This window comes from Leucoraja erinacea, chromosome 10, assembly GCF_028641065.1.
Source record: "Leucoraja erinacea ecotype New England chromosome 10, Leri_hhj_1, whole genome shotgun sequence".
Lineage (NCBI taxonomy): Eukaryota > Metazoa > Chordata > Chondrichthyes > Rajiformes > Rajidae > Leucoraja > Leucoraja erinaceus.
The window spans coordinates 29,031,416-29,059,179 of record NC_073386.1 but is presented as its reverse complement, the minus strand read 5'-3'; the positions used below and the strand labels follow the sequence as shown (position 1 = coordinate 29,059,179).

Genomic DNA, 27,764 nt, shown 5'->3' with positions numbered 1-27,764 from the left:
TTCCATTTACAGCCTTAATTACTATCAGTCTGAAGAAGAGTCCTGACCCAAAGCATCACCTGTTTATTTCCTCCACAGATGTTGCCTGACCCACTGAGTTCCTCCAGCACTTTGTGCTTTGCTCAACATTCTAACATCTGCAGTTCCTTTTGTCTCTTTGACCAAAATGTTTATAATTTACATTACGTTTTAACAGGTACATTATGGCAGTAATTGATGAACTATTCATGATTTCAGCAGTGAAAAATAGTCACAGGATTTTACTTGAACTATGAAATAATAATTATTCTTTCTTGTGTATATGAGGTTCTCCATTCCTCCCTGATTTGTCACCTCTTCAAATTCTGATCAGCTTAAAGCAGTCACTTTTAACAATATTCAAAAATCAATTTGACTTAGCCTGGGGATTTAATGTGTTCATTTGGTCATTAAATAAAGTATATTTCTGGAGATAATGACATTCTGATCCATTAGATAAAGTGTCAGTAATACACCACACTTGTACATGTAATATGAATAATTAAGTTTATTTATTGCCTGTCATTTAGGTATGAGCACAAAATAAAAACCTACCTTTTAACTTGCAGTGATGCCTACTATATGCACAGGAGTGTGTCCCCAATTTAAATTTGGATAACTTGTAAAGCACTTCCGCATTCCATAATTACCTACTAGCAAATAAAGAGAAGTAATATCTGTGTGTTTAATGAGGGCCCTAGAGGAGGAGAGAAAGGTGCAGAAGCAAGGGACCCAATGAATTAATCAAATCTTCTCAAAAATATATGAGATAGCAATATAGGAGCAAGAGAGGATTTAAAACCGAGAAATTGAGTTTTCAAGATGAAAAAAGGGTGAGGCTGATCTTTCACTGGTGCTTCAATTAAGCCAATGTTCCAATACTAAAAGCCTAATTTCTTCAACTATGCTAAATAAATATTGCTAACAATATGGTGGGTTAACATGAGCATGAGGTCCCTTCTTCTCCTAATGCAGACTTCAGAACTCTTTGAAACTCTAAAAAGTGAGGAAATGTCACTTGTTTTTATTGTATCCTGAACTTGTGCAAGTTTAATTCCTCTTTTACGAGGAATATGGAAACTAAACAATACAAGTGAAAGTCAAAAAGAGTGGTGCCCTTAAACAAAGTTGTATGATTTCATGCAGTAAAATACAAACTATCATTAAAATATAATTTATTTCAAATTTATTTTTAACAGCCATATTCTGTATATCAAAGCAGACCTGAACAAAAACAAGAACAAAAACAAGAAAAAGAAAAGAAAATAGTAAGTAACCATGTAAAGAAGTTACTGAAATTGATAAATTATATAATTACTAATATGCACCCTTTACGTTATTTTGTTGAAACATCAAACAAGAATGGTATTTCATATGCAACTTTATTGTTATTTCATGTGATTTCATGATTATAAAGTGATCTTTAAGAAAGGTCAGAAGTAAAAATGGGGAATGATGAAAAATTCTCAGTGAGGAAGGTAACATATGTCGAGAGTGAAAAACAGAATTAGTATTTCAGAACTGATGAAATACTTTCTCTCCAGATTTTCCTTGATATGCCAAGGCAAGTCTTACTAAACTCTTTATGGAATCAGAATTGGTTCCTATGCTTGAGTGTGATGGACAATGAGGTTAGCATTGTTGCAGAATACAAATATGCTTTTGCTGAGATCCTGAGATATTGACTGTAAAAGCTTCTTTAGATATGTAAAAAGGAAAAGATTAGTGAAGACAAATGTAGGTCCCTTACAATCAGGGATGGGTGAATTTATAATGGGAAACAAGGAAATGGCAGAACATTTAAACGAGTACTTTGGTTCTCTCTTCACTGAGGAAGACACAAAGAATCACGCAGAAATACCAGGGGACCGGGGATCTAGTCGGAGTGAGTAACTGAAGGGAATCCACATTAGTCAGGAAATGGTGTTAGGTAAACTTTTAGGACTGAAGGCAGATAAATCCCCAGGGCCTGATGGTCTGCATCCCAGAGTACTCAAAGAGATGGCCCTAGAAATCGTGGATGCATCCATCCCCACCATCGAAGGGATCTACAGGAAGCATTGCCTTAAAAAGGTAGCTAATATCATCAAAGATAAAGTTCTCATTTCACTGTCACCATCGGGAGGAAGGTACAGGAGCTTGGGAAATGTTACCTCTCAGTTCAAGAACAGCTCCTTCCCTTCAACCATAGATTTTGTAAAGGATTGCATTACTTCGGTTGGCACCATCATGGTCTGTTTACCAAATATAACTGATCATTTATTGTATTTTTATTTGTGCCAGTAAAGGTGCAGCAAGTAAGAATTTTATTGTTCCGGTAGTGGTGCAAGTTACAATTAAACACTCTTGACTCTTGAATTTATTTTGTTCCCTGATAATGAATAGTCTGCAAATACCTTTGCTACAACAGCAGGTTGAAGGCTGGCCAACTATCAATGAGTGACCCACATGTTGACATTCTCCATCATCCATAAAACACAAGTCAGAAACATGATGGGACACTTGTTTGGATGAATGCTGCTTAGAAAACTCTAAATAAACATTTGCAAAAGGGCCAAAGGAGTCCACTGATGCGGTGATCAAGAGAGCGCATCAGCATATTTACTTTCCTTGGCCTCTGAGAAGATTCTGCATGTCCATGAGGATTCTCTTGAACTTCCACAGATGTACATGCTAATTAGGAAGGCTGGCTCCATCCTGGGGTGACTTTGCATTCATGAGAAGTGGTCTTGGAGGGGAGGATGCTCCTCAAACTACAGAGCATCTTGGACAATACAGCTCACCCCCTCCACGGCACACTGGTCAACTGGACTACCTTCAGTAACAGACTGGTTCCACCAAGATGCAGCACAGAATGCCACAGGAGATAACTTTTGGCTATCAAACTGTACAACTCCTCCACCTTCTGTCATGGGGTAGACCACCCCCCACCCCCCCCCCCCCCCCCCCCCCCCCTTTAATATCATGTTTCATGTATCTTGTGTTTTATGACTTTGACAAGCCAATTTCCCTCCTGGGATGAATAAAGTTCTATCGTATTGTATCATATTATGATGGGATACATCTTAGCCTGGTATGGCAACTGCTCTGCTCTTGACCGCCTGAACCTGCAGATAGTAGTGAATGCAGCCCAGTCTATCACAGGCTCGTCACTTCCTTCCATTCAGTCCTTCACAGTGTATGGTATTAGGAGGGCTGGAATATCATCAAGGATGTCTGCCACCCTGGCCATTCCCTTTTATTACTTCTACCTTCAGGGAGAAGATACCAGAACTTGAAACCACAGACATTTGGACTTAAAAACAGCTTCTGTCCCACAATTCCCCATAAGGAATTTCATTGCACCCTGGTGTATGTGACAATGAACTAATCCGAATCTGGGTTACTCACCGAGACAACTTCAGCAGCACTCCCAATCACTTGCGAAAGAACCGGAAACGGGCCTTTCAGTCCAAGTCCATAATGACCAGCAACCACCCATTTCTACTAATCCAACATTATTCCCATTGTTTATTCCCCCCACATTCTCACCAACTCGTCAGATTCGATTACTCACCCACACACTAGGATCAATGTTGAGTGGCCATTTAACCTAAGCATATCTGTAGGATAGAAACATAGAAAATAGGTGCAGGAGCAGAATAGCTGCATTCATTTGGCCCTTCGAGTCTGCACCGCCATTCAATATGATCATGGCTGATCATCCAACTCAGTATCCTGTACCTGCCCTCTCTCCATACCCCCCGATCCCTTTAGCCACAAGGGCCACATCTTAAGGGCCCCTCTTAAATACAGCTAATGAACTGGCCTCAACTACCTTCTGCGGGAGAGAATTCCAGAGATTCACCACTCTCTGTGTGAAAAACGTTTTCCTCATCTCGGTCCTAAAAGATTTCCCCTTTATCCTTAAACTGACCCCTTGTTCTGGGCTTCCCCAACATCGGGAACAATCTTCTTGCATCTAGCCTGTCCAACCCGTTAAGAATTTTGTAAGTTTCTATAAGATCCCCCCTCAATTTTCTATTAGGATGTGGTAGGAAATCAGAGAACCTGCAGGAAACTCAAGTGGTGAAACAGAGAACATGCCATGCAAACTCTACACAGCCACCGAGATCAGGATTGAACTCTGGTCTTGCAATGACTACACTCTCTGTGACTCTCTGCCCTCAATGAAGGACTCTCCGTACCTTAGACAAATTTAGTCACAGCTTACCAGGAAATGCATCATCCAAATTATATAATCAAGATTCCACCAACTCCATGCTGACCATCAATCGCCCATTTTCTCTGATCCTACGCTAATCTAATTAACTTTATTCTCTGCATATTGTCATCAATTCCCTCCTGATTCTACCATTCACCTACACACAAGGGACAATATGGAGCGGCCAATTAACCTATCAACCTGAACATTTTTGGTATGGGGGGAAACATAGAAAACATAGAAACATAGAAAATAGGTGCAGGAGGCCATCTGGCCCTTCAAGCCAGCACCGCCATTCATTGTGATCATGGCCGATCGTCCCCAATCAATAACCCGTACCTGCCTTCTACCCATATCTCTTGACTGCACTAGCCCCTAGAGCTCTATCTAACTCTCTCTTAAATCCATGCAGTGATTTGGCCTCCACTGCCCTCTGTGGCAGGGAATTCCACAAATTCACAACTCTGGATGAAAAGGTTTTTTCTCACCTCAGTCTTAAATGGCCTCCCCTTTACTCCAAGACTGTGGCCCCTGGTTCTGGACTCGCCCAACATTGGGAATTTTTTTCCTGCATCTAGCTTGCATCTACCTTTTATAATTTTATATGTTTCTATAAGATCCCCCTCATCTTTCTAAACTCCAGTGAATACAAGGCTAGTCTTTTCAATCTTTCCTCATATGACAGTCCCGCCATCCCAGGGATCAATCTCGTGAACCTACGCTGCACTGCCTCAATCACAAGGATGTCCTTCCTCAAATTAGGAGACCAAAACTCCACAATACTCCAGATGTGGTCTTACCAGAGCCCTATACAACTGCAGAAGAACCTCTCTACTCCTATACTGAAATCCTCTTGTGATGAAGGCCAACATTCCATTAGCTTTAAAGGTACACAAAAATGCTGGAGAAACTCAGCAGGTGCAACAGCATCTATGGAGCGAAGGAAATAGGCAACGTTTCGGGCCGAAACCCTTCTTCAGACCATCAGTCTGGATTTTCTGCACTCTGTCTGTGACATCCTGGATCCTGGCACCCCGGAGGCAGCACACCATCCTCGAATCCCGTCTGTTGCCTCAGAAACCCCTGTCCGTACCTCTCACAATGGAGTCTCCACCACTGCGTTGCTTGACATCGGCCTCCTTGGTTTTGGCTCAACAGCACTTTTTGCATCACAAGCCAGTGTCGCTGAGTGTGTCAACGTCTTTTGTCCCGACAGTTTTTAAGTGTGTGAACCTGTTCACAAGAGGTACAACACCCGGGGACCTGTGCATTCCATGTTTACTTCCGTTTCTCACTGTCACCCACCTTCCCTCTTCCAGTACCTTTGGTGTACCTTCGGAATAACTGCTGCACCTGGTGGAAACTAATGTGCTCACTGTCCGAACGTGCAAACTCCATACAGATTGCACCCAGAAATCAGGATTGAACCTGGGTCTCTCGCCCTATGAAACAGCAGCTCTAAAAGCTCTGCTGTCCCTCACATTGCTCAAAGCCTAGATTGATTGATGAATTGAATGTAGTTGGTTTCCTTCTGTCAATATTGCATAATGCAACCTGTAGGAAAGAACTGCATATGCTGGTTTACACCAAAGATAGACACAAAATGCTGGAGTAACTCAGCAGGTAATGGGCTTGTCCCACTTAGGCGATTTTTCAGCGGACTGCCGGTGACTGTCAATTTGCTGGCAGTCGCCTGAAAAACCGGCGACTGGAACGGTGACTGTCAGAGTGGAACACACACACGCACACAAAAACACATCGCTTCCTTCACCAGCCCGTTATGCAGGCGGGCTCAGGGCAAGCAGGAGAAGCGCTGTCTAAAAAATTCACATCGTGCAAGGTGATACAGACCACGATGAACAGGAAGATTAGCGCTGTAATTAAGACGGCTAAAGCATGGTGTACAATCAGTCCTTTAAAAGAGGGGGGAAGAAGGGGGGGGGGGGAGAAGGAGTGGAGACAACCTTTAAGAAGCCAGAGATACACGGCTGTGAAGCTCGGCGGACATTTAACATTACCGGTCTGTTATCCCTGGTTCAGAAAACTTCCCCAATGAGCCAATGAAATTCACCAGTCAGCACCGGCTACAACCTACGAGAACCTCCGAGAACATTCGACCTCCTGGCAACCCATTAGGACCTGCTGTCGACATACGGAACGAGAATTCTCACTACTCTCCATGGCGGTTTCATTCTACTCACCGCTAATTTTTCAACGTGCTGAAAAATTCACGCCGACCATATTGAGGCCGCGATTAGTTCCCAGGATGCGGGAACTGTTTGCGTCCTTGAAGGCGACTCCCCGGCAACTACCCGTGAACATGTGGCAAGTCTGTAGTCGCCTAAAAAGTCGCCTAAGTGGGACAGGCCCATAAGGCAGCGTCTCTGGAGAAAAAGAATAGGTGACATTTTGGGTCGAGACCCTTCAGTCTGAGAGTCAAGGGAGTGGGAAACTTGAGGTATGAAAAGGTACAGAGGCCCAGGACTGTTTGTTCATCTTAATTTTGCTTTATAATATCTCAATTCTGTTCAAAATATTTGGAAACATTAGTTGATTGGTTTGATTATAAATATGGTGGCAGCAATTGCTCTACAGATAAAATATTGTTTCACAGTAATTTGGCCTTTTAATATCTTGATATATTTTGTTCCTCTTTTAGACACCGGGCTCTATTAGAGGTGGCCCACCACCACCCATGCGACTGCCTCCACCTTACAAAGAGCCTACAAGTGAGAAATTGTCAGTACTGGATGAGAAAGAAGAATTCCTAGATACTGGCAGGATTCCAAAGGAAGAAAATGAGAGTGACCGTAAGTTCTGAAAGTGACTGCAAGTTCAGTAAGATATGGTTACATCTCTTCCCCCACCCAAGTCACACCAGTTTCCCATTCTCATCAAGTAAACAGCTAAGAATGACCTGTTTCCTTTATTGTCGTTACTTTTATGCATATCTTTCATTCATTTATTCTATATCTCTCTACATCACTGTCTATATCTCTAATTTCCCTTTCCCCTGACTAGTCTGAAGAAGGGTCTTGACCCGAAACATCACCCTTTCCTTCTCTCCAGAGATGCTGCCTGTCCTTCTGAGTTACTCCAGCAGTTTGTGGCTATCTATCTCTACAAACATTTAGTCATTTCCCCTAATATTTCCAAATTTGGGTTCCAACATATCCTAGTTTTGTTGAGAGTGTTCTTGTGAAGAATCTTGAAATGTATAATGTTGTTGCGTAAATACTCGGTTCTATATGTTGCATTAAATAAATCAGAGTAAGCCTGAATGCTGTCTGGAGCACATTGCTTTTCAGCATGGAATGCTACCTCATTTGTAGATTTGTGAGTTGAGCATTCGATTCATCATTAGACTTCTGGCCCTCTGGCGGGAAATATTGTTGACAACTTCTGTGTTGAATACTTGGCATCGTTAAAAGCTTTTTCACATTCAAGTTATCAGTTGAGAAAATTGAGAAAAGGAAAAAATATGCGGCTATATTTTGTAGGGACATCCTAATAAAAATGCCATTGATTCTTTAATGATGTCACCTTTGGGCCTAATTATAAATGCTTGAAAAATAATGTGTGATTAATGAAGGTGAAATTCAATTCGGTGTGAATAGTTCCCTGCTGTTTTTAGGTTTTGGAGTGTTTTCAGTTCTGCAAAATTTCTAGGTCATTAAAAAATATGGAAACTGATGATTTTGGGAAACCATCTCTTTAAGAGTCATTTCACTTTAGCTTTTAACAATGTTCCCTTGAAGGGTTTTGGGGTGTTTTTCTTCATTAAAGCTGCTGTTTGAATGTGCTTCCTTATATGTTGGTTGAATGACGTCCGATTCTTATGGCTTAATCGTGTTTTCCTTCTTTGCTGCTGAAACCATCATACTACTGCCGTTTTCTGAACCAAATATAAAAATAGTGCTGATTAAGGGGAGAGAAAAGTATTTATTATTTTCCATTGACCCCTACAAAGTTTTGGATTTATATTCTGAGCAAATTCTTGATACTTATTTTGAAAAAAAGATACAAAGTGCTGGAGTGACTAAGCTTGGCAGGCAACATTCCTGGAGAACATGGATAGATGATATTTCAGGTTGTGGCCCTTCTTCCGACTGATTGTAAGTGTTTAGGGTGGAGGGGCCGGGGAAGAAAGCTAGAAGAGACTTGATACTCATATCCAAACACACGGGTTCCCAACCTTTTTCGTCCTGTTTACCGCTGACAACTTTAATGGCACATAACAATGTTATTTCACTTATTTATGAACAACTAATGATGAATAGATACCAGTATACCAGGACCAAACACAGTCAGTCAATGAGAAAAAATATGTACCCCAGTTTGAGAATGCTTGACACAGAAGATTTCACTGGTAAACCTTATTGTATGGCATCTTATTGCTAACAATTGGGCGACTGGAAAACTTTGTAACCCTTCCAAGATTATTAATGTTGATTTCAAATCAATAATTAAATAGTATTAACAAAGAAATTTGGATTTTATGGCTTTTAACATTTGCTCTCCGATGGATTTGATCAAACGAATAAAAATATTTCTGTATGTATAACAGATGCTTTATAATGCTGATATATATTTCACAACCAACAAGAGCAATTGCAAAAGTTTGAAAACTATATGTCTTATTAGTAAAGTTGAAAATCATTTCCGAGCTCCCAACTATTTGGCTTACTCAAATTTCAGTTCGTTAATGCGATAATTATGTGTTAATGATTTTTATTCACTAGCTTATTGACCAGTGTTACCTCAGTAATGTAACAGTTGGACTAATTCACACCTGAATAATAAGAAAAAATATTGTCGTTTGTTATTTAACGTTGTAATTACAATGGAATGGATGATTTTGTTCGTGAATCTTAAACTGCAAAAACATCTTTAACAAAACTAACATTTGAGCATTATCCATGATTGCAAAGTTAGCTTCTCACTGCATGAGCACAAAAAGTACTTAATATAACTCAATTTCTATCTTTCTAATACCTGTGATGGTGGTTAAAATATAAAACGAAACAGATTTACTTCTTGATTTAGGTTAATGAGTCATTATGCTTTTTCGGCATTTGGAAATGGCATTTAAATTGCGTAATGTCAGAAGCCACAAATGCATTATTTGTGTCTTCCTGTTGTGATGCAAATTAGGTCATTAAACTGATTTTGAATTTATGTTAGCAAATATATTGGTTGCCCTTTAGGTTCTTCCAGCTCACAGAGAAATCAAACTTGCAATATAAGTAGGTTGGCTCCATTTCGGTCATCAAAATGCTCATTTTGTTTTTAATCTTCGTATGTAGGGGCTAGCAATTAATCTTTCAAGATATTTATTACTTTTAGTTAAAAAAAATTAGGCAACGTGGGTACAAATTGGGAATGCTTCACTACTTGTGGCAGAGGTTATCACCTCCTTATCCATCAACAAATGTTCAGCTGCCTTATTCCATGACACATTAAAACAAACTGCTGGAAGACATTAATGGGTTGAGAGTCATAGAGACATACAGCACAGAAACGGGCCCTACAGCCCAACTCATCTATGCCGACAAAGATGCCCAATCTAAACTAGTCATTTTTGCCCACATTTGACCCGCATGTATCTGCCTCTGGCAGCTCAATTTATATATTCACCACCATCTGAGAGAAAATGTTGCCCTTCAGGTGCTTATTAAATATTTACCCTCTCAACTTAACCCTATATCCTCTGGTTCTTACCTCAGATAAAGGACACTGCATTTACCCTATTAATTCCCCTCATGATTTTATAAACTTCTATAAGATCACACCTTAGCCTCCTGTGCTTCAAGGAATAAAGTCCCAGCTTGCTAAATCTTTCCCTATAGGTCAAGCCTTTGAGTCCTTCCAACTACAGCGTGACAGAAACTGAACACAATACTCCGAATGCAACCGCACCAATGTCTTGTACAACTGTAACATAACGCCCCAATTTTTATACTCAATACTGATAGCCAATGTACCACAAGCTTTCTTTATTACCCTATTTTCCTGTGACTCATTTTCAGAGTTGAGCACCATCGGTGGAGACAAATGGATAGATTATTTTTCGGGTTGAGAGCATGCAGCAGGAACTGCTGAGTTTACACATTTCTAATCTCTTGTGTCTCTGCCTCCTTCAGTTCTGGTCCAGTCAATGAAGCATCAGGGGAAGACGGGGACAGTGACTGAAACAGCGAGGGGGTGCAGTCAGAAAAGAGACAGTGGTAGTGTGGGTGCAGTAAGTAGAAAAACGGGGAGGCAGCAAGGGTTGACTGTAGAGCATGTACCTTCACTTTGAGGGGGTGGTGTAATGGTTGAATAGGTTTGGGGGTTCAGTGAGTGAAGAGGCAGCAGGTGGGGCAATACAGTGAGAGAACGAACAGAGAAGAGCAATTGTAATGAGGGAATAAGTGCTGCGGATAAATGTAGTGTTTGAACCTTTTTGAACCCAGCAAAAAACAAACTGCTGGAGGAGCTCAGCAGGTCAAACATCCAGCATTTGTTTTTGGGGGGAAAGGAATTGTTAGTGTATTGTGTTTCCTTCTTGAATGTTTGAGAAGGGCCAGATGAAACGAGTGAAGAGTGAGGAGATGATGAGGGATGGTGAGATGCTGCCTCACCCGCTGAGTTTCTCCAGCATTTTTATCTACCTTGGATTTTTCCAGCATCTGCAGTTCCTTCTTAAACAGATCGTGAGGGAGATACTGTTTGTTTCTTTAAACAGGACTAAAAACAAGTACACTGCTACCCACGTGGCATTGTCCCACAGAGTGCTCAGACTTTCTAGTGTACGTAGTTCTCCATTGTGAGTACTTGCAGATATAAAGCGCACTGAAAGTAATAAAACACTCTATGCAATACAGTAATATGCCCTTCTGCCCATCAATTTCTGCACCAACCATGATGTCATTACAACCAATTCTATCTGCTGGAGTTCAGAACTGTGCCACCCGGTTTGAGCGGCTCAGTGGTGCAGAGTTAGGGTTGCTGCCTTACAGCGCCAGATACCCTGGTTCGATCCTGACTATGGGTGCTGTCTGTATGGAGCTTATACGTTCTCCCTGTGACTGAGTGGGTTTCCAACAAGTGCTCTGGTTTCCTCCCACACTCCAAAGATGTACAGGCTTGTAGGTTAATTGACTTCTATAAATTGTAAATTGTCCCTAGTGTGTAGGGTGATCGCTAGTCAGCGCATACTCGGTGGGTCAAAGGGCTTGCTTCCACGCTGTATGTCCAAAGTATAAACTCATCCTCTGGCTCTACCACAGCAACAAATAACCCATGATTCAGTGAGGAACATCTGTGAGGACTGATGATGGGCGGAAGCTTGTTACCACCAACCCCACTCCCCACCCTCACTGAGAGAGGAGGTGGTGACTTTCATCATTTAGTAGGCATTCATTAGGAAGTGATGAGAGAGAACTCTTCATGCTGGCCAGAGTGCAGCTGTGCCCTGCACGTCGCAGTGCTGAGCAACTCCACCACTCGCCCTAGTACCTCTGTACCAAAATGTGGACAGTTCATTCCTGACACAGTAGTACACAGCAGAAGGGAGGAATGGGGATAGCTACAGGTTCTCTACAAAACATTGCTGGCAGTATTGTGTCATTACATATTTGATGCTACAATGACCGATTGATAGCACCCTTGTTTCTGGGAACAAGTTAACATATTCTGAGCACTGTGAGGTATCCAGTGTATCTGGTTATGTAGTTATGCTTATGAATGGTGCACAGACGAGTGGATTGTAAATTAGGCCCCACATAAACATTGTGCACCATTGGTTTACAGTATGTTTTTTGGGTTGTATTTCAACATCCTGGCAGACCAAACTGCTTTATTTAATATTCACAAATGCTAATGGCCAGATCTATTAAAATGAGTTAATCAGTAAAGTAGTTTTAATGATGAAAGTGTTTCAAACACCATTTACTCTGGTGGAATGGATATTGATGAAATTGTTTTCAGTTTTTTCAAATCTTGCTTAGATTTGCAGTTTCCATCCTAAATAATAACTTAAATGATATTGCTTCGATCGAAAATATTGCTTATTCATTTCAGTGTTTTATGGACCCCTTAGGTTGATTGGAAACACTTTTGTTTCATAGCAGTATAAATATGAGTATTAAACAAATTGGATCGGACGTGTGTAAATTTAACCATGTAATTTAAAATTGAAATTCAGTATTCCTAGCCTTTCAGCCTCAGATTCGTTCTTAGATTATCGCTCCTCCGTGCAAAATATACTGGTTAAAGGGACAATGTGTGAGCCTTTAGAATAATTTCATGAAAGGGTGGTAGGAGAGGCTCTGTTTTAAGCAGAGCTAGATAGATCCTTGATAATTAAGTGATTAAAAGATTATTGCAGGTAGATGGGATTGCAGAGTTGAGGTTACAATCACTTTGAAATATCAAGGAAAAGACCTCCTTAAGAGCCTGTCCCACTTTCACGACCTCTGCCGAGTTTGCCCTTGACTCATACCAGGCACGTGCCGTCAGGATAGGCAAAGTACTGCCTACCCCGACTAAAATTATGAAATGGCAATTATTAAATATAAATAGTAAAGGCATGGGAGAATTATGCCTATCTAAGAGATCGATCTCTTAGGTAGGCATAATTCTCCGTGCCTTTCAACCGCAGCACTTGTAACACGGGAAGGTCTGTGCAGCCTACTTCAGCGCTGCTTCCAGCATCAATTTCATGCGGAGCTGAAGGCAACAGAAATTCTGCCTTTGCAGTACTGCGCATGCGCAGTGCGAGTTTCTTGGCGGGTTTTTCAAATGTGGATTGCTATTATTTTAAGAGGATCTTAGGAAACAAAGAGTGAAGAATGGAGTTCATGTACCAATAACGTGGCAAGTACATTTCTTGGTGCTTTATGTTTTTAAATACTGTATTTCCCGGGGTGGGTGGGGAGAGCTCCTTTCACAGTGTTTGGGGAGTCTGGCCCGGGGTAAAGTTGCGGGGAGGGCAGGAGCGTTGTGAAGGAGGGGATCGGGGCCAGTAACCCACTTGCGACGCTCCGGGCACGGAGCCACCGCATTGTGGCAGGGGAGTGAATTAGCTTGGGTGGCTGCGAGTGGCCGCCGGGACCAGCCAACCCCTTCTTTTTAATTTTACAACACAATACCATTTATTTGTCATTTGAACCTCACATGAGGTTCAAACGAAATGTGGTTTCTGCAGTCATACAAGAAAAGAAAAGAGCCGGTCCCCGCTCACCTCTGACGGTGCTCTCCGTCTGAAAACCTCTCTCCTGCCGCTCGCCGGCTTCACTCATATCAGCCCCTTCCCGCAAATCCCTAAATTCCGACAGCGCACTCAATGGACCAATTGAGGTTACTCGGCTGTCGGAATTTAAGGATTTGCGGGAAGCGGCTGATATGAGCGAAGGGATTGTCTGGTTCCGGCGGCCACTCGCAGCCACCCGAGCTAATTCACTCCCCGGCCACAATGCGGTGGCTCCGTGCCCGGAGCGTCGCAAGTGGGTTACATATGAGCGAAGCCGGCGAGCGGCAGGTGAGAGGTGTTCAGACGGAGAGCAGTGCCAGAGGTGAGCGGGCCGGCACAAGGCGCTGAATTGGCAGCCGGTTCTGCTGTCGGGTCCCGGTAGCCGCTCGCAGTCACCCGAGCTGCTTCCTTCCCCGAAAGTGGCGGCCAGTTCTGCTGTCCGTGCCCGGAGCGCTGCGGCAGCGGTGAGTGAGTCTGACATGATCTCCGACCTTCTCCTTCTCAGCACTCTGCATCTTTAACCCCTGGTACAGACTCTCCACACACTGTGAAAGGAACTCTCCCTCCAATTGGACCCTTCAATTAGTATTGTCATTCATTAAGATGACAACTGATTCAACGTCCCGGTGTGCTCCCGTTTTTCCCACCATCTCTTCACCTGCCTTCATCCTCTGTCCCCCACCCATTCAGTAATTAAAAAATGAAGGAGATTTAGAAGCCTTGGGAAAATTGAATTGTTACTTATTTTTATTTTTTACGGAGAGAACAATCTTAGGGATTGTGACACCCAGTCCTACTAATCAATCTGAACATACAATACAATATAATACAATACGTGTTTATTTGTCACATTGCACATAAAGTGCACGTGAAATGAATATGTCAGCAGCGATACAATGAGAAAGAACACACAATACACAATAAAAATTTAACACAAACATCCACCACAGCATTCATCACTGTGGTGGAAGGCACAAAAATTGGCCAGTCCTCCTCCATTTCCCCCCGTGGTCGGGACCAGAGTCCAGAGCCAGTCCATAGTCGGCTCTTCCCCACCGGAGACCGCGGCTTCAGGATGCTGTAGGCCGCAGGCCGGCGGTCGAAGATTTAAAGTCCCCGCCGCGCCGCAGCCAGAAGACTTCAACCATTGTGCCAGTGCCCAAACAGTCAGCTTCAGGGAGTCTCAACGACTTCCGCCCAGTGGCACTCACCCCCGTCATCGCAAAGTGCTTTGAGCGGCAGATCTTGGCTCACCTCAAAGCCAGCCTCCCCCCCACACTGGACCCCGATCAGTTTGCCTACCGGACCAACAGATCTACAGAGGACGCCATATCTGCAGCCCTACACTCTGCCCTGACCCACCTGGACAACAACAACTCCTACATAAGGTTATTGTTCATCGACTTCAGCTCCGCCTTTAACACTGTCATCCCCGCCAGCTTGGTCACCAAACTCAGCGGACTTGGCATCACCACCTCCCTTTGCAATTGGACACTGGATTTCCTCACCAACAGACCACATTCTGTTAGGATCAACAACCTCACCTCCTCCACTCTAACACTGAACACCGGCGTGCCACAGGGCTGTGTGCTCAGCCCTCTCCTCTACTCCCTCTTCACCCATGACTGCGTCCCTAAGTATGGCTCCAACGCCATCATAAAATTTGTTGATGACACCACAGTGGTAGGACTGATCAGCGACAACAACGAGTCAGCCTATAGGGATGAGGTCCAGAACCTGGCAGCCTGGTGTGCCAACAATAACCTCGTCCTCAACTCCAAGAAGATGAAGGAAATCATTGTTGAATTCAAGAAGACCAGAGGTGGCAGACATACCCCCATCCACATAAACGGGACTGAGGTGGAGCGTGTCTCCAACTACAAATTCCTCGGGGTACACATCTCAGAGGATCTGTCCTGGTCCCTCAAGCGCCTTTACTTTCTGAGGAGGCTTAAGAAAGTTCACCTGTCCCCCCAGATCCTATCCAACTTCTGCCGCTGTACCATTGAAAGCATCCTGACCACCTGCTTCACGGTATGGTACAGCAGCTGCACCGCAGCTGACAGGAAGGCACTGCAACGGGTGGTGAAAACCACTCAGCACATCATCGGTGCCCCGCTCCCTGCCATGGATGCCCTGCACCGAAAACGGTGTCTGAGACGGGCCGGGAAAATCATCAAGGACCCCTCCCACCCTAACCATGGACTGTTTGCCCTCCTCCCATCAGGGAGGCGGTACAGGAGCCTCAGGTCCAAGCAGGCTGAGGAACAGCTTTATCAATAACACCATTACACTGCTGAACTCTGAGTCCCGTCACTAGCTATCTTTAGACTCTCCCATTTGTATACAAGTTATTTGCCTATGTACCAGTTTAATTCATCCACAACCCACACATTGTTAACCAGTATTTTTAATTTGTATTTTTAATTTTTACTTCTACTATCTTGCACTATGACCAGACGCTAAACTGCATTTCTTGTACCTATACTCGTATTTGTGCAATGATAATAAATTGAATTGAATTGAATTGAATTGAATTGAATTGAATTGAGACTGCAGGGAGGGCGGTTGAAGCTCCCCCTCCAGGGGTGATTGTATGTTCACGCCGGGCCCGCGGTAGAAGTTGGCCGCGGGCCGGCGGTGGAAGCTTCTTCTTCCCCCTGGTCCCCCACAAGGGATCCAGGGCAGCGGACGCCGCGCCAGCTGGAGCTGTGCAGACTGCCGGCTGCCAGCTGCCGCGGGCCAGCGAAACGGAGCGCTCCCCTCCAGCGAGCCCCAGCAAGGGTTCGCCCGCTCCACGCCGAGAGTTCACGCTGCGCCCGCCGCTGGAGCCCCGGGCGCGTCTCTGGGAAAGTCCACGCCGATCCTTGCTGTTAGGCCACGGGGGAGGCGACCTGGAAAAAGTCGCCTCTCCATGGAGGAGGTGACCAAAGCGGTTTCCCCCCTCACCCCCCCACACACCACTCCCCCCCCACACAAAACACACGAAGAAACACAAAAAACATACTTTAAAACATACTAAAAAAACAAAAAAAGTTGGAAAAAACGGACACGCTGCTGACAGGGCGCCGGCTTGCAGCGCCTCCACCGACCTCCAGCGCCCCCCCATACATCTAGATCAAACCAGTGACCGCTGCGTAAGGGCAGCTGACAACCATGGAAAGACCTAGTGACGGCCTGGAGAGACCGCTGACCGGAGAGAATAGACCCCACCGGGGCTGGCATGGGCTAGCTCCTCATCGCTAATCAGCATTTTGGATTCACCCATATATTGCTACGAAAAAGACAAGACGAAGAATACCCCTTGAGTCTGCGAGAGCAGGGGCGCAAGATGACTCATCAACAGACCACACAGCAACAGACCTAGGAACGGAATCGACTATGAGTATTACAAATAGCACAGCAATTGACAGAGCAACAGCACCGGCAGGACATAAGCTACGAAGCTGTATCTGTGGCTGGGAAAAGATAACATCAGAGCACGGTCTCAAGATCCACCAGGGCAGGAAAAGGTCCCTGAGAGAGCTTGGTGTGGGGCCTCGCATTGACCATTACTTTCTAAGAGGTAGGCCAAATCAGTCGAGTGAAGCCCATTGGCAGGATAACCACCACAGTCCACAGGGTATCAGCACCCCAGGCGAAGCTCAACCAGGTACAGTACCACCAACGGACACGAGTCCAGAGCCCAACCAGCCACAGTCAGCGGTAGAGAAGAAAATGGAAGGGAAAAAGCCTCAAATCTTGGGACCTAAATCCTGCCAGAGGAAAGAGTGGGAGACCATTAACACTGACCTCGTCCATCTTCTGGAAGGATTGAAGGGATGTGTGGAAAGAAAACTGGAGAAGATGGGAGACACCATATACATCTATGGGGCGGAGAGATTTGGGGTGAAGATCATGAAACAGAGGACACAGAAGGAACCAGCACTCCAGTACAAGTCCAGGAGGCAGCAGGAAATCAAAGGACTGGTGAAAGAAAGCTGGGAAAACAGTGGATGAAGGCCACAGAGGCAGAAAGGAAACGACTCAAGGCACTGCAGGCAGAAATAAAGCAGCGCCTGGCATTCCTGCGAAGAGCAGAATGCCTGAGAAAGCAACACAAGAAGAAAGAACGGGCGAGGACAAGTTTATGGAAAGATCTGTATAAGTTTGTCAAAAGCCTCTTTGTCAAGCCTCTTTGTCAAGGAGAAGAGCGGGATCCTGAGAGTACCTGTAAGGGAACTGGAGGAGCACCTGAGGACGACGTACTGTGACAACCGGAGGCATGAGCCAGGCACCATTCCAGATGACATGCCACCTATCCACCCACCTAAGCACCAGATGGACATAAGGCCTCTTACATGGAAGGAGGTGGAGAATACAGTCAAACGGGCAAGAACAGCATCAGCCACAGGGCCCAATGACATTCCATACAGGCTCTATAAGAACACCCCTGGTGCCCTGAAATACCTTTGGAAGTTAATGAAAGTGGCATGGGGGAAAGGAATCATACCCAAGGCATGGCGAAGGGCAGGAGGGATCTTAATTCCCAAAGAAAATAACTTGTCAATCATTAGCCAATTCTGCCAGATCAGCCTTTTGAACGTGGAAGGAAAGATCTTCTTTGGTGTTGTGGCCCAAAGACTCTCAGCATTTTTGCAGAGCAATAACTTCATTGACACGTCAGTGCAGAAAGCAGGGGTACGTGGTTTCTCAGGATGTCTGGAACATGCAAACGTCATCGGGCACCAGATACAAACTGCCAAGAAGGAAAAGAGAGATCTGCATGTGGTTTTCTTAGATCTTGCCAATGCTTTTGGTTCGGTGCCCCATGAGACTCTTTAGGCAGCTTTGAATTTCTTCCAGGTCCCAAAGCTGGTAAAAGCTTACTTCCAGGACCTCCAGTTCTGCGTCACAACACAGGACAACACCACTGCCTGGCAGCACCTTGAGGTAGGCATAATGGCAGTCTGTACCATTTCTCCTCTGGTTTTCACCATGGCAATGGAGCTCGTCATTCGAGCATCACGATGGGTGGTCGGAGGGGAACGCTTGAAGAGTGGGCTGCGTCTTCCTCCAATCAGGGCGTACATGGATGACATGACCACAATAACAACAACAAAAGCATGCACCAAACGCCTGCTGGATAAACTCCAGGAAACCATCAAATGGGCACGAATGGAGATTAAACCCAGCAAATCCTGCAGTGTTTCCATCGTCAAAGGCCGGCTTACTGACGAAAGGTTCCGCATCAATAACGAGACAATACCAACTGTCCTGGAGAAGCCTGTCAAAAGCTTCGGGCGATGGTACACCGCATACCTCAAGGATGCAGAGCAGGTGGAACAACTCAGGCAGGATGCAATCAGTGGCCTCAAGCAAATCAACAACACTGCTCTCCCAGGGAAGCTGAAGCTTTAGTGCTTTCAATTTGGTCTATTGCCCCGACTCTTGTGGCCAATTCCCATCTATGAGGTCACTTTATCCCATGTCAACCAGCTGGAGAGACTGGTGAACTCACAAGTGAGGAAGTGGCCTGGGCTACCTAGATGTCTCAGCAGCATAGGGCTCTATGGGAATGGAGTCCTCTCACTGCCAGTCTCAAGCCTGTTGGAGGAGTACAAATGTGCCAAACATGACACATGACACTAACAGAATCCCGGGACCCAAAAATAAGAGATGTCGCTCCAACTCTAGCAACAGGAAAGAAATGGACTCCAGCAGCAGTGGTACTGGACGCAAAATCCCCCCTCCAACACCAGGACATAGTGGGCCATGTCCAACAAGGCCGAGGGGGCTTTGGCCTGGGAGCAATGAAACCTACCTGGCAAAAGGCTACTCCAGCTGAACGTCAGCCCATGGTGGTGGAGGAGGTGCGCCACCAGGAAGAAGCAGCCAGGTGTGCCAAAGCCATATCCCAAGCCAAACAAGGCCGCTGGATGACGTGGGATGGCGTTGAAAGGAGGAAGATCACGTGGAGAGAGCTGTGGACCATGGAGTCAAATAAGTTGAGCTTCATTATCAGAGCCACATATGACGTCCTTCCCTCTCCCACTAACCTAAATCTTTGGCTGGGAGAGGATCCAGCCTGCCCCCTGTGTGCAGTTCCAGCAAACCTCAAACACATCCTGGTCGGTTGTAAGACCAGCCTAACACAAGGCAGATACACCTGGCGACACAACCAGGTGCTGAGGTGTTTGGCAGCTGAACTCGAGTGCAAGAGAGTTAACACCAACGCCATGCCTATCAATGCCCAACATTCCCGCAAATACCATCCTTCATCCAGAAAGGAGAGAAACGGAGGACTAACCCCTCGCCTCTCAACGCATGCCCACTGAACGTGGCCAGGGACTGGGAAATGCATGTTGGCCTAGGCCAGAGGCTTTCGTTCCCAGTTGAAATCGCAGTTACCAACCTGCGACCAGACCTCGTTCTCTGGTCCAACTCCTGTCAGCGTGTTTTCATCATTGAGCTGACGGTCCCATGGGAGGAGGCTGTGGATGAGGCTTATGAAAGGAAAAAGCTTCGATATTCAAACCTTGCAGCAGAGGCAGAGGAGAGAGGTTGGAGTGTAAGGGTGTGTCCAGTGGAGGTGGGGTGCAGGGGCTTTGTAGCCAGTTCCACCGCAAGGCTCCTGAGGGAAGTAGGAGTCAAATGGCAGGCACAAAGGAGGGCAATAAAAGAACTTGCCAATGCTGCTGAACCGAGCAGTCACTGGCTGTAGCTGAAGAGGAAAGGTGCTGTCTGGGCTGCCACGTGGCCATCTAGAGGCTACCAATAAGACACACACCCAGGTCTGATCAACCTGCGGTGGGCCTGCCTCGACTGAGGGTGTCTTGTGGTAAAAGGCCGAAACACCCAGTGACGCTGAGGTACACAACTGAAGATGTGTCTAATTGTTAGCAAATTCACCTAGTGGTCATACCCAAGAATGTCAATTGTAGTGAAATCTTAGGGATTGTAATACCTAGTCCTACTAATCAATCTGCGCATGCGCGGTTTAAGATTCTTTTTTAAAGCCAGCTGACTGCCTACCCTGAGTAATTACTCACGGCACGTGCCTGACTCATACTCTCAGCATGGTCGTCACGAGGTCGTAGGTAGGTCATGATGCTAGTCGTAGGTACTCGTGGCATCAAGTAGGTCAGAGTGTTTTTCTAGCCTGATGAAAAATGTCCACGAGTAAAAAAGGTTGTGAATTAGGTCGTGAAAGTGGGACAGGCCCTTTAAGGTTGGCTACAGCTAGAACATTGTGTCTCCAGTTGTTCTGCTACAATCTTATTTATGCAGGGCAACCCAAGGTAAAACCTATGTCAATATGCCATATGCTCAGTTTCATTTTCCCCATGAGTGAATGTTATACAATGTTATGCTGCAATAAAAATTTGCTGCAGTCCCAATTTTATTTATTTATTTTCGTTCAAAATTACTGCAGTAGTATTCCAAGCGTTGTGCCACTTGCTATATAAATACTTATAATTCATAACTGATCATTCATAGAATCTGTAAACACTGTTTATAGAAAACTGCACATTTTCTTATTACATAACTAATTTGAATTTGAATTATTTATAATCTCAATTCTGCATGGGAAAATGTTGAAGATAATGTTGAATAAAAAATATAATGTTCATACAAAATAGATCTTTTATTAAAGTACATATATGTTGGTTGATGTCATGATAGCATGTTTAAGGTTATTCCTCACCATCCGTGAATAGAATACTGGAAATTAAAGCCACTGATCTTGATTAGACTACGTCAAAAATTAAAGGAAGGTTAGATTTTCCTAAATTAACATGTCAGAATTTTCTTACCTGAAATAACTGCTGTCTGAAGTCCTGGTTATTATTCAGCATAAGTGCAGGCCATGAACACGGAATAAAATGCAGCATTATATGACATCATTGTCTGAGAACACAAATCAATCGAGGCATCCGAAAAGAGCTGTTAGTGGAACATTGGTGGAACAGACTAGTCCGACAGGCCTCAGAAACACTGCTTGACTGGATTAAGTGTGGATGATCAATGCAGTGCTTTGATGCTGTTCTGTCCACTGCCTTCTGCTGGTTTCATTAGCTTGGAACACAATTAAATGTGCTGGCATGCCATATCACTTGGTATTAAATTAGGATAATTGATTGTTGGTGATAAGTGAAGAAGACATGACGGCTTGCCCTTAAGGAGAAAAATCTCACGAGATTTCTCATGAGTGACTAGAAAGCTGAGGGACAGACTTTCAGAGCTCAGCGGCAACTGCATATTTTGTAACAGGAATGCAATTGTCTGACAATTAACAGGAGCAGATATGGTGCAAGGTGGGTTTCCAGGTAAGAATACAGAAATGTATGTCTGTCATGCTAGAAAGATGGTTATTTGAATTGGGAGAGAGAAAAATCTTTCTTATACCATATATTATTTTACTCTCAGGAAATCAACACCTATTCATTCAAGTGAGAAGCAATTTTCAAATGAATTTAACTACTGAGATTGCAGTGCATTTTAAATATTAGGTAGTTACTATATCAATCGGTGGTGAAAATGTCCTTAAAGAATTAACTATTTTGTTGACAGGAAAGGTGCGGATGTGCGACAGATTGTAATTACACTCTCATTGTTGTAATTTATTTTTATCAGGCCATCACATACACAAGAACCAGCCCCTGCCTTTTCCCCCAAAAAAGGCAGTGTTATTTTAAACTTTATACCTTTACCCCAGATTCTCATTTGATGCACAGATACATTGACATTCATGAAACAAAATCTTGTGATTCGAGACTGTCATACTGATAGACCGATTTAGCTTAATTTTCTGCTAGAACAAGTAACAATACATTAATAGCATTTATAGGCAGATCGGAGGTAAATTTGAAGGTGATATTGGGGTACAGCTACAATGTTTCATTATCAGTTAAAGTGAAAATCCAGCTCTGACTTCAGCAGTGTAAACCCTTTATTGTGGAAATGTAGCCTTGCACAAATTCATTTTTCAGATTATTATTATCTTTGTGCTTATGTTACTATGTTTTAGCATTCTTGGGTTTTTTCTTTCCCAAATATATGTGACATGTATTAAATTAATTAGAAAGTTCAGTTTATCAATCTTTTCTTCAATGGCATCATAGATACATAGCAGGGCCTTGGTACAGCACTGTGGTTGGTGGGGGCACTGCGAGTCGGCTGCCCTGCCAGCAGCATGTTCGTTATCTCAACTTTTGTTTGGCTTTTTTGGTGTGTCTAAATGTTAGTTTAGGTGTCTCTTGGTGTGTCTTGTGTGTGGGGGGGAGAAAGGGGGAAACCGCTTTTGGTTGCCTCCTCGACGGAGAGGCATCTTTTTCCATGTCGCCTCCCTCGTGGCCTAACAGGATTGGAGCGGAGTCGGGCCCAGGGCTTCAGTAGCGGGCGCAGCATGGACTTTTCCATCGCGGAGCGGGAGAACCCTTGCCGGGGATCGCCAGAGAGGAATGCTCCGATTGCTAGCCTGGTGACTTTGACATCATGGGCTGTGGTCTGCGGAACTTCTAGCCACGGGCATGGCATGGACTTACCTCTGGAGTCTGGGATCCCTTGCCAGGGATCGCCGGAGAAGTGCTCCGACCGCCGGCCTGCGACCTATAACATCCTGAAGCCGCGGTTTCCAGTAGGAAAGTGATGAGTCGGGCACTCCAAGCTGCGGAGTGTGTTTGACCGTCCCGATGTCGGAGGTTTGATAATCCAGACGAGAGGGCCTGTACATCGGGCCGTCCCGTAGCGGCGACAACGGAGGGTTTATGGCCTCAACCATGGATGATCAAAGGAGGAGAATGACTGAACTTTGTTGCCTTCCATGGGTGGATGTTTGTGTTAAATTCTATTGTGTGTTCTTTTTAAGTGTATCACTGCTGGCAAATTCATTTCACTGCACCTTCGGGTTGACTTTGACTTTGTTAATATTGTGAATATCTAAATACGAAATGGACTTTGAATTAAAGCAAATGGTAGATAAAGTTCATTATTTGTATTCTGATATTGCTATTTGTCAACTTGCATTTGAGTCTGCTGTAAATGTGTATTGTGCCCACCCAAAGAATGTTACATTTTTTATTGTTTATTGTGTGTTCTTTTTTATTGTACCACTGCTGGCAATTTCATTTCACTGCACTTTATTGTGTATGTGACGAATAAATCTGACTATTGACTATAAACTGGAGATCTCATATACAAATATGGTTCATATTCATATGCACAATCATCAGTTTTTGAGTTGGAGAAAATATTAAGAAACTTGGGTAATTTACCATGATATGACCATGTCCTTTTACCATAACATTATTACATCCTTGATGGGGGAGGTCTGTTCTTGAAGTTCACCCTCACTCCAAAATGTGTTTGGGTTTTTTTATTACAAGAGTGATGTTAATGGTGGACCTTCAGCATTGACAATGCTTAGTTTCTTGCAGCTTAAAGAAGGTATTGCCCACCATGTGTGTGGTATGGTTGGGTCATCTAGCATTGTAAGTCTGAATGTAGACATTAGGAGCTGCAGATATTGGTTTACTCAAAAGGTGCTATAGCAACACAGCAGGTCAGGCAGCATCTCTGGAGAACATGGACTGGTAACATTTTGGGTCTGAACCTCTCTTCAGATCTTCAAAGCAGGCATTAAGATATTTTGACAGTGGAACGGTAAAATGTAGACACCTAGAAACTACATATGCTGGTTTGAATAAAAAGACGCAACAGTATTGGAGTAACTCAGCGGGTCAGGCAGCATCTGTGGAGAACATGAACAGGTGATGTTTCAGGTTGGAACCCTACTACAGACTCTGAAGCAAGTCTCAATGTTGTCTGAAACCTGGTGAATATGGGTATGGATTACTTTGTTATTTGTGAAATTGCATATTAAAATCTAGTGGAATATGGTGCAATCCTTAACAAAGAACCTTTTATCTGGCATTGTTAGAGAAAATTCCTTAATGAAGCAGTGAAATTATTTGGCTCTGAATACAGGAAATGCTACAGCAAATAGCCGAGGCATAAATAACTAAGCTACAACAACAGATTCATCATCTTTTAAATCCATCTACAACAGGGTTTTCCTTCATCCCGACTAGTTTTTCGGTGCCATGCTAAATTCTTTGTTTTGGCCAACCACTCACCTCACCTGGCATCATGGGTGATGGGCTGGATGGATTCTTTTTGTGCTTTAACAATTCTATGCTCGGCCCTCACCATTGGAATTCTGCTCTTGTATTTTTGGTTAACAGCTTATGAGTGAATAAGTGGCAGCAAACACTTCTGGATTATATACTAGAAATGTGCTTAGTAGTCAAGATGAATATTCAGAAACAAGAACACCAAAGTCAGCACTATTAGGAGACATTGTAGCATTATGCATACAGTGATGGACTACTGGCATTGCTGCTTTGAAGGGAATTTGCCATAAACTGCCCCTTTTCTACATTTGTAGTACTGTGAAGGAGCCTGGTGTGAATTTTTCTCTCTCCACCAATGCTTGCTGCTGTGTCAGGAAACAGAGTGCAGGAAACCTTGTGCTAATCAAACAATAAATCGCCCTCGGTTTTGCATGGAAAGGTTGCCTTTGAAGGCTGGTGTTAGGAAGGTTGGGACAAGAGGTGCCAATATTCATCAATAAGAGTGGACCATTGTTGGGAATTAGTAACAACGGTTTTTTGTGTTGATGGGCCACTCAGATCACATTGTCTCTTACTACCACATGTTGGCTATGATAGAATTTACTGATTCCCCTTTTGCAGAGCTGTACATCTCCCTAGTCCAGAGTTTTTCTCAGTGCTACCAAGATTAACAATAGTTAGTGACCTTTCGAGCTTGTGCATCTAAGTAAAGATACAGTGATGAATCAGTTGCTTCTAACACATCCAACAGGCAGTGGTGATGAGAAAGACCTGTTGATCTGCACAGAATGTCAGCACATGGAGCAGTCACAGTCTGACCTTGGTAATGGTCTGTACTCGCCATGTCTGCCGAGGTGTAGCACTGAACTCCACATCTCAGTGCTGAGTGGCTGCATCTCACAGCCCACCAATACTTTGTGGCTTACTCAAAATTCCAGCATCTGCAGTTCCTTGTATCTCCAATAACAACGGCATAGGTTGAAGAGGAGAGGGGAGACATTTACAAGGGGACCTGAAGGAGACAGGGTTGTGTGTATATTGAATAAGCTTCCAGAGAAAGTGGTTGAGGCAGATACAATAATTACATTTCAAAGGCATCTGGGGAGGTACATTGATTAGAAAGGTTTAGAAGGAAATTGGACAAACATGGGCAATCTAGCTTGGTCGATATGGACGAGTTGGGCCTAAGGACCTGTTTCCGAGCTGTATTACTCGATGACTGTGACTGGAATGGTGGGATTTGAACTCTAGCTTAATATTCATATCTGCGACATAAATAAAATGAGAGCAATGTCCATGTAACTTACAAAAAGACAGATAAAATGACATTTTTTAATTTGATTGGTGCCGCCTGTTCACCTGAGTGTCTTAATTTTATGTCATATTTCTAGCATCTAGAAAATGTTGCCGTATTCAAGATATTTTCATTTTTTGGTATTATTAAAATTGTAAAAGTGAGAAACAAAGGATGAAATATGTAAATGTAATCCAGTGGTAGTTAGAATTTCAAATAGCCTTCCACTTATGCTCAACAACCTTAACTCTTCGGAAAGATATGTTCTGTGATCCAAGAGCATGCACAGGAATTTAAACATATCTCTTTTGGAGGGCATATTAAACATGTACATGTATGCATATGCATGTTTTGTAGTGTGGTTCATGATTACTGTGGGTGTAAGAGGTGTGACCATGTTAATTATAGTAGCTAGTTCTATTCATTGCCACATTTTTCTTTTATTTACCATGGACTCCATGCCAGTAAAAGCCAGTGAAAATATTAATTACAGTGTCTCTCTTATTTATTCAGCAAAGTTGGTCGCCAAATTTATATAATTTAAGGACATTTCTTGATTTTCAAGTTCCACAGTTTTGATCAACATTATTTTTTTTTAATCTGGCATGTAATTCTTGATGTGATTTTTTTTTTGTTTCCTAACATGAAATTGGGAAGCCCACAGAGATTTTATGTTGAATATATATTTGAAATATTAAGATTTTATTTTTTTCTGATGAATTATTAAACCAATTCAGATTTCTGGTGCAGCATGTAACACTACATATATTAAAACTGTATGCTTTTCTTTTTTAAATGTATGTGATGTATTTTTAGTTATTCCTAGAATTGCCACATTATGAAGATTTGCAGGTTGATAATATGAATCTTAGTAAAGATAAGCTGATAAAATTGTGAAACTATAATTAAATAACCTCTTCGAGCTGCTTTGCAGTTTGCACAATAGGTTAAAAGCAAGCATGGGCCAAATGATGCAGCAAAATATTTAAGTATAAATACACATTCACAAGGATTGAAATGGCTGCACCATTACTTTGATTCTTTGTGAGGTCTAGTTTAATTAAGTCAGGTAAACATGATGAACATATTGCAAAATCAAGTTCATATCCACCAAGGAATTTGAGTAGTTAGTGTTCTATGTGTCTGTTACTTTTGCTCTTCTGTGTAGTTGATGTCAAACCTTTGGGCGGGAGCGTCATTGAAACTTTACCGGGTTCCGCATTATATTTTGTAAAATGACTGGAGTCAGTGGTAGAGTGAGTACTTATTTAGGATATACAGTGTTTTGATGAAGATCTTTATATTGTCTCTAGCCACAAATGAGATTTAGAGGACAGAATGGAACTAGAAATAATGAAGAAGATTATAGGCCGATGACTCTCACGTTAATCCTCTCCATTAGCAAAGCTAATGGAGAGGATTCTTTCAGATAGGATTTACTCCCATTTGGAAGGGAATGGGATAAATAGGTGTTGTCAGCATGGCTTTGTCTGCAGCAGGTCATGTTTTACTAACTTGATTGAGTTTTTTGAGCAGGTGACGAAGGTGATTGATGATGATAGGGAAAGGATGTTGTCTATGTGGATTTTAGTAATGCATTTGATAAAGTCCCTCATGGTGGGCTGATCCAAAAGTTTAAAAGGAATGGGATCCATGGTGACTTGGTAGTTTGGATTCAGAATCGTCTCACTTGTAGAATACGCAGGGTAATGGTGAAAGGTTGTAATTCTGGCTGGAAGTATTTGACCAGCAGTATTCATATACACACGTGCACCGGTGGACGTGCACACGCACACACTTTGGATGTAAATGTACATGGGGTGGCTAGGAAGTATCAACTGGCAACCAAAACAAAACCTTGCATGTCTTTAGTGCACAGAAATATATTTTGCAACATAA

The 27,764-nt window shown here is 43.4% G+C and overlaps 1 protein-coding gene and 1 long non-coding RNA gene across 7 annotated transcripts in view; one reads left to right on the top strand and one right to left on the bottom strand.

Moving 5' to 3' along the window:
- LOC129700969 (uncharacterized) overlaps positions 1-21,724 on the bottom strand; it is a 65,955-nt gene extending 44,231 nt beyond the window's left edge. Inside the window, exon 1 of the long non-coding RNA XR_008724131.1 lies at positions 21,254-21,724. This is a non-coding gene — a long non-coding RNA (uncharacterized LOC129700969). The remainder of the gene's footprint in view (positions 1-21,253) is intronic.
- Positions 1-27,764, top strand: part of patj (PATJ crumbs cell polarity complex component) — a 215,784-nt gene that overhangs the window by 95,282 nt on the left and 92,738 nt on the right. For all 6 annotated transcript variants that reach the window (XM_055641833.1, XM_055641832.1, XM_055641829.1 and 3 more), the window contains 2 exons: positions 1,218-1,286; positions 6,882-7,032. In XM_055641833.1, coding sequence (XP_055497808.1) covers positions 1,218-1,286; positions 6,882-7,032 — 220 coding nt within the window. The remainder of the gene's footprint in view (positions 1-1,217; positions 1,287-6,881; positions 7,033-27,764) is intronic.